The sequence below is a fragment of the Monopterus albus genome, unplaced genomic scaffold (genome assembly GCF_001952655.1).
Source record: "Monopterus albus unplaced genomic scaffold, M_albus_1.0 scaffold427.1, whole genome shotgun sequence".
Classification (NCBI taxonomy): Eukaryota; Metazoa; Chordata; class Actinopteri; order Synbranchiformes; family Synbranchidae; genus Monopterus; species Monopterus albus.
Window position 1 is genome coordinate 175,762 of NW_018128307.1, and position 7,774 is coordinate 183,535.

General features: G+C 43.2%; 1 protein-coding gene across 1 annotated transcript; it reads right to left on the reverse strand.

Annotated features, from left to right (window-relative positions):
• Positions 1-2,242: 2,242 nt before the first annotated feature.
• On the reverse strand, positions 2,243-5,728 carry txnipa (thioredoxin interacting protein a). Its single transcript, XM_020586877.1, has 6 exons — positions 5,297-5,728; positions 4,665-4,740; positions 4,396-4,543; positions 3,869-4,228; positions 3,467-3,769; positions 2,243-3,359 (listed from the first exon to the last, which is right to left on the reverse strand). Exons 1-6 carry the CDS (start codon positions 5,550-5,552, stop codon positions 3,312-3,314), a joined length of 1,191 nt encoding a protein of 396 aa, XP_020442533.1. The 5' UTR covers positions 5,553-5,728; the 3' UTR covers positions 2,243-3,311.
• Positions 5,729-7,774: the final 2,046 nt, after the last annotated feature.

Below are 7,774 nucleotides of genomic sequence, written 5' to 3' on the forward strand. Positions count from 1 at the left end.
CTGCCTCAGATAAACACTGGTAAACAGTTTCCTTATCTGTCTCTCTGGGCAATTACAAGATGTCAGCAGCCCAGAGCAGACAACAGGGAAAGAAATCATGCATTCATTTGCACGTGGCAAAGAACTCTCATTTTCCACACAGTTACTCCAAATCTGTTAAATCTAATTCTAGTCCACCACAAAAATTCAGTCATAGGGGGGTTGTATATGCACCGGAAGCTTCATCTTTGACTTCAGTATATATTTTTAAATACCTGGACATAAAGTCCTTTGCACCTCTTATTTTTTGTTTTTCTTTTCTGAGCACCTGACTTACTGACTGGCCATTTGTAAAGTTTGCTGAAGTTTTGAACAGCAGCGTGACAAACCCAAACAGCAACCCCTGAGGCTGAGAAATGAAGCCAAACCCTGCAGTTCCTCGGACGGCCACTTGAGGCAGGCTCCAAAAGGGAGTCTCCACAGACCCTGGTGTTAAAATGGCCAGCTTTGTTTACAGCCTGGTACAAAAGACGTTGTTTTGGTTTCTTTAGCTAATTTCCCCTTCCATGACAACTGTATGGGGGATGATTTTTTTTTAATAACTTTCCCCTTTAAATTATATTGAGACTAAAAGTTATGCATTAATTAAGGGCGTAGCTGCTTGGAGTGACAGGCAAGAGGGTCCCAACACAGGTGCCTGGCCACTAGCTGTCTAGAGAGCACCACTCACGCTCCGCCTCTTTTCCCATTCTTGGATTAAACTCAGCAGGTGGGGTGAAGTGCTGCCAGTATGGTGACAGCCAGACAAACCGCTCAGGTAACGTCATGGTGGGTCAGTGGACAGACCAAACCATTTTTGCATTATGGAGGGAAAGTACAGTTGTTCTGACCAAAAACCAAAAACAACAAGGTTTTATGTGACTTACAAATACTATATGAAGTTTTCAAAAATGTCTATTCTTAATAAGTTTAACATTATTTAAAGGGGGCCATTTCTGTCCCCTCCAACCAGGGCCCGGGACAACTGAACCAGTGTTCCCCCTGTGTTGGTGATCCTGTCTGTGACATCTATGGGACTCCAAGTATGCACAGTAGTACACAGTTACAGCACATAGCTCTCTCTACACATCCATCTCCCACAGCTCTCTGCAGTATTCTGCCTCCCCTGTGTTACTGCTTATTGATAGAACTCTATCTAAATGGTAGTTTATTTGGCAGAACTTTCCAGGAAATCTGAGCATCATTTTCAGGGTGGATGGGAATTATGGTGGTGGGGGATTGTAGGGAACGATGCAAAGAGTAGCAGGGCTGGGGTAGGTGCTATAGAGATGCTCTTATTTCCTGTTATCTCTCTGCAAGTGAATTTTATTTTGGTAATGCATGGACATTTATGCTAACATTTGTTACTTTGTAACCCCATCCCCTGTAAGATTGGTTGAATTTTCATTTACAAAATCCATCCAAAAGAATCTACAGCATACCTATGTAGAGGCGTATGCATGAAAAATATTTTGATGGTGATATCACACAGATACTGAAGGACAATTTACTCTGTCTCAATCAATTCCAAGCCAGTAACCCAGCCTAAACACTGACAAGTGAACATTCTCTTCACATCTGTTTGTTTTGTTGCCTCAGATTTGAGATCAAACCATCTTTTTAATTCATCATTTGTGCTCCATTCTCCTTATGGTGCTCACTGTACAAGTAGGAGCATCTCGTGCATCTTTTGTGTTTCATTTTATTTCCACTACTGATGCTACTAAATATGGCAGCTCGTTCACTGTTCTCGCCTTCTGAACTACTCAAGGTTTTTTTCGGTTTGGAGTTTGTTGCTCCACCATCTTTAGATTATCTATGTAGCATTCCTGGCTTTCTCAGCTTCTGTTTTCCATGTCTGTGTGACATTCCTGTGTGCACACGGCCTGCAGACTCGAGCCCTTTTCTGTTTTGCTGTCCTGTTTAGTGTTTTGCAACACAAGTTCATCACAGTGCGAATTATGTTTTAGTGAGAATGTGTTTAGAGTTTAGTAAAAAGAGTGCATGAGATTTGCAGTGTCTGCCTAAACTTAAGGTTTTGCAGAAAGAGTGATTTATTCGACAAATTGGTTTAGGCTATTGAGAATTTGGTTCAGAAAATGGGGTTTACTAGCAATTGTGAAAAATTGTAATATGGTTCCCACAGTGAGGTGCTCTCTGCTGAAGGCCACCTGCCTTTTCCATACACCTCACTGGTTCTATAAAGAAAACGGGAAACACTGGATATTTTTCAATGTCTTTTAATAAAAAAACATAACCCATAGGGTTTCATACAAAAAATACTTGTTATAAGTATCAAGGATGCATTGCAAACATACTTTGTCACAAATCAGTCTTTAGCAGTGATTTTCTTAGTGCCCTGGAAGAACAGATGCCATGAACACACCACAGTGGAGATCTCACAGTAAAATGTTGTCTGGGACAACTGCAGATCAGACACAATGATCATCCTCACATATGCACGTTCCACAATGTCACACATACATGTTGCATAGATTATGTTTGGCACATGCAGCCATTCACCAAACTGAGCCTGGAAATCAAATGCAAAGCTCTAACAATTTCAGATTTAGACAGAAAATTCACTCTACACATCACAAACATTGTTCAAATCAAACTAAAACAACAATTCTTGTAAGGCAGCAGCAGACCAAAATGCATCAATCAAAAAGTGCAATAGAGGGAAAAACATTTTTCCAAATAATGCTGCGTGAGATTCTGTTAGCATCCGATGAAGATTATTCTACATGTTGTAATTTTCAAAGGCTATATACATAGTATGTCTGACAAACATCTTTACAGCAACAGAAACTGACTGGACTGAAGTAACAAAGAGATGGTTCCTCTAGTGAAATCCCTGACATACAGGGTCTTACTGGAATGACAAAGAAGCATGAGGCAAACAAAAAACCCCAAAAAAGCAAAGATATAACAGAAGGCTGGGGGGTGACTTGAATATTGCTTGGCCCCAATAACAAAGCCATACAGTGTCTGTAAATGAACAATGAGACCTGACGGTCTGAGCCTCCGGAAGGGACAGCCTATTCAGGAATGTGGCACACCACACATGTTCTGAGGTTTGAACTCCATGTCCATGCCCTGCAGAGCACCAGGAGGAATAATGAGATCAGCGTAGGTGATGAAGTGCAGTGAAGACAGCTGTTAGAACAGATAAGCGTCTCTCTGTCCACCTCCACAGTGCTGACTTTACTTCTTGATCCAACACATCTCATCTGGAGTTTGGACCATCAGCTCCTTTTTGAGCTGGACCACAGTTTGAGATTCCCTGCACTTCAGCAGACTGGCAGCATGCGGGCATTGCCATTGTACTCCTCCTCCACCTGGACAAAATGCTTTTCATTAGAAGATCTATCAACAAAGGTAATTTCTTATTAGCTTGAATTAGTAGGTTAAGACACTTGTTAAAGCATCATACTGAGACAACTACCTCAGTGTAAGTCGGAAGCGGTGGAAACGGGAACGCTGGTGCATTCATGAAGATGGGGCTGTCGTCTCCATCGAAGTCATCCAGGAGCGGTGTGAGGGGCTGGTCTAGGTGACAGTCACGGGTGATGTCACAATAGCTGGGAGGGTCAGAGGGCACCCTGAGGGACACCCAGCTCTGAGAGCTGTTGCTGACCGAACCCTCCTGGCTGCTCACACTGTTGCTGCGGCTGCCCAGACCAGGGGTCCCAATGACCAGAGGCAGCTCCAGAATCAGCTTCTCACTACCAGGGATGTGGACATAGATCTGGCAGAAGGAATGCCAAAACATACATTAAGAATGATTTTCAAAACTGAGAAGTACTGCTCAAAAAACCTGTGTTCCTTGCAGAAGCTGCAGGCTTACCATCAAAGCGTACTCCACACGGATGATGTTGCAACCCAGCATGGATGGTTTGATTTTTGGCACCCTGATGGTCTTGCCCTGCCAGGCATCACACATGCCGGAGATGATGTGGTTTCCACGCACCGAGGACAGCTTCTGGCGGAAGACCTTGGTGCGGCCATTGGCTTGGTAGGTGTGTTTGGCAATGATTGCGGCCTTGGGCACCACAATGCGGGAGCAGGTGTTCTCAAACTTTGCGTTGATGCAGATGTCTTCACCTTCACAAAAGCCACGGCGGTCAATTTTAGCGTTCAGTGACACCTGACCATCAGGGATGAACATGCAGGTGACTTTCTTTTCCTTCATGCCACCTGTGGGAGACTGACAAGATGCAGGGACATAAGATTCAACTCATTTGGAGACTGTCACACTCAAGCAGCACTAGGTCATATTATAAAATAGACATTTAGAGATATGTTTGGCAGTCTTGGTGAGAATATGAAAAGCTGTAAACTTATGTAGATCTTTTGATGTGTCAGTGAACTCACCAGCAGTTCTGGGGTGTTGACATCCAGAGGCTCCTCCACTTCAAATGGTTTCTTGCATTCGAGGGGGTTCTGGTGTGGCCTCTCCATCACGGCCTTCACATAGTACTGGACATAGCCAAACTTCCCCTTGTATGTTGACACCAGCTTCCTGTGAGGACACGGGTGAGGGATGTTTAAACCACATGTGTCATATGAAATACAACTCAAAGAAGTGTCATAAATCCATAGATGACTTCATATTATTTGAGAACTGAGAAGTGCTGCCTTACCCATACTGAGGGAGATCAAATCCAAATATGTATTCATATTTGTTGCCAGGCCTCAAGACAACTGATCCGTCAGAATCTGGAAAGAGAAAATTTTATGTAATTATAGACAGACAGACTTTATTGATCCTGAGGGAAATTCATTCTTCACTTCAATTCTGTTTTATTTGTATAGTGCCAAATCACAACAAAGGTCGTCTCAGGGCACTTTACAAAATCAGGTCTACACTTTACTATTATTATTATTGTTTTTTTTCCTCAACAACTTATTCGCTCATGCTTTAATAGCACGCTTAAAATTCAGCTATAAGTAATAAAAGCTGTATTGGAAAAGACCAATAAGACAATCCCGAGACTAGCTGCGGGCGTGTCCCCGTGTCTGCCCTCACAAAGTGAAACCACGGGCGCCCACTGCTGCCAGTCCTTGTCATTCCCCCAGTTAACCATGTGATTCATAGCAGCCAAACACAAGCAACAGACTAAAGCCACCGACAACACCTCCCATTACAACATATAGGATTGGCTCGCAGTTCATAAACAGACACACACGCAAAGGCAAAGGTATGACTGCCATACTACAGTACTTATAATAACAAAGCTAAATGAGGAGCTAATTGCGTGACACATGGCCATACCTGTAGGCTGGTCGTCCAGTCGCAGTACCGCTTCATACCGAAGGTACTCGGCCTCCTGTCGGCACCGCTGTTTGCCTTTAGCGTACCCCACTTTGGCGTGTCCCAGACCCAGAATCTTTACCGCGGATACACGCGTCACCTCGTTCACTTCCACTTCTATCCGACCGGACACCGTGTCCCCGCCGCAATAGAAAGTCTTGCTAGGGTCCGTAAAAATAATCTGGAATGTTTTCACTCTCTTCGTCATAGCCACCATGACTGCTTATCGCTGATATCCAACGCAAAGATAAAAACGAAACTGTACTAGGTTAAGTCGCGTGTCTGCAGGATTAAACACTAAGAAGCGCGTAACACTCCTGAGTAACAGCAGCGTTCAATCCTCTGCTGTAAACAAAGGCAAAGTGCAGGTTTTATATGACGAGCCCCTGCCAGGCACGAGCATCCAGAATGAACAGCATGGCTCAGCGCGTGCACACTGCTCCCATTGGTGGAAAACCTTTGTTTGTGTCAGCTCTAGCCAATCAGCGCCCGAAGCCGACGCGTGGACACCGCGTGGCCAGGAGAATGTGGGACGTGCTGAGCAAATGTGAACACAGGAAGCTGACGGTAGAGAACAGTACATTTGGTAGTAAACACTGAAACCAGGGGAGGAACATGAGGACCCGTCTGACTGCTGAGGGCTTTCATTATTACATAGTGTTCCTGAAAACCCACAGCCACCTACTATCACCAGAGCTATACATATATAGCACATATAAACTGTGCATACTGTAAAAGAAACACAATAGAGATGCTTGTCAAAAAGTATGTTTAGGTACATCACAGTTCTGTGGATTTTATTAGCCTATTATGTAGATTTAGTGAAATAGTTCTGAATAATACAGAGGAAAAACAGCATGGATGTTGGATACTATATGAGAATCTAGCTGGTAAAGTGTTCAGTACGAATATGAAAGACTAAATTATGATTATGCCAAATATTTATTTACATTATTATCAGAGGTTTGGGCACAGAGACTGACGGGTATTGAAGGAGAGAGGTGGGGAAGGTCCATAACCTGATCTGGACCTAGGGTTGTGGTCAGCACCTTAACCTTCAACATGGGGCACCAGTTGTGGAAAGTAACTAAGTACATTTACTCAAGTACTTGACTAAATACAATTTTGATATCTCTTCTTTACTTGAGTATTTTGATCTTGTGCTACTTCATACTTCAACTTTAGATACAAGTCTTGTCCTTTTACCTCAACTACATTTTACAGCTTCAGTCATGTTACTTTCCAGAACCAGATTAATACACATAGGCATATACACTGGTTAAAACTAGCTCCCCCTTTACAAACTGCAACATCGCAATTGTAATTATCAAATAATATAATTGTTAAATGTACAATTCTGCATGATGAGTACTTTTAGTACTTTGTTTTGATGCTAAGAGTTTTGTACTCTTCATTCCTTACACAACAATCATGTGACCTTCTAGAGCTGCTCCCCTCAGTAGCCTAAGTGAACAACCCTGGATGCCTGCGACACCCAAGACTTCTCCTTCCTAGCTTCAGTTGTTTGTAATGTATGGATGCCTGGTGTCATGTGACCTGCACTAGAAGCCATTTTAGATCCAATATCACATTACTCCCTTCTGTGAACTTTCACCCAGATTTTTTTTAACAGGCCATGTTACCATCATGAGTTTTCCACTAGAAATCATTTAAAGCGGTTTCCATCTAACCCTCAAAGCCAGTCTGAGGATGAATCGCCCTCACGGATGGATTATGGGCTCACTGGGCCCAGGCTGCAGAGCCAGATGTCTGTATGAAGTGACTTCTTGGAAAGTCATCCAAACCACAGAGTAACATATCTAGCACAGACAAGCAAATGGGCACAAACCAACCAGTCAAAACAGCTACAAGCAAGCAAAAGCTGACAGCTTGTTTGTTTGCTGAGAGTGGAGCTGGTTATTCAGCTCAGAAGATAAGGATAAACCCTCGTCTGATGCTGCGCCTTCTGTAATTCACAGAAAATATTTCAGTATGCAGTCACACATTGAGACTTGTGCAATCAAGTTGTGAGGACTAGCCATCTTATCTTGTTTTCTTTACAGAGGAATGAACAGCAGATCATTAAACAATAAGTCAGACCAATGACATTAGTGCATCTTCATCAGTGAGCGATTCTGCTGGCATAGCAACTGACAAAAAGAGCCACGTGGTGTTTCATGCACAAACACAGGCACCTACTGCCAGTTCTGACAGATCATGCATGACAAGATATGCTGGCCACATGGATGGAAAAAGTACTCCTCAAAAGACTTCAAAATAGTGGTATTCCACAGGGGTGGTGTTACTCTATTTAAAACATACTGCTCCCTTGTGGAGGAAGTACATAGCTACAGTTGTAAACACATCAGGTTTGCCTCGTCCCAGGAGCCTGGGACACTTTAGGCTGGAAAGATGTACAAGGGACCTGTACAACTAGGC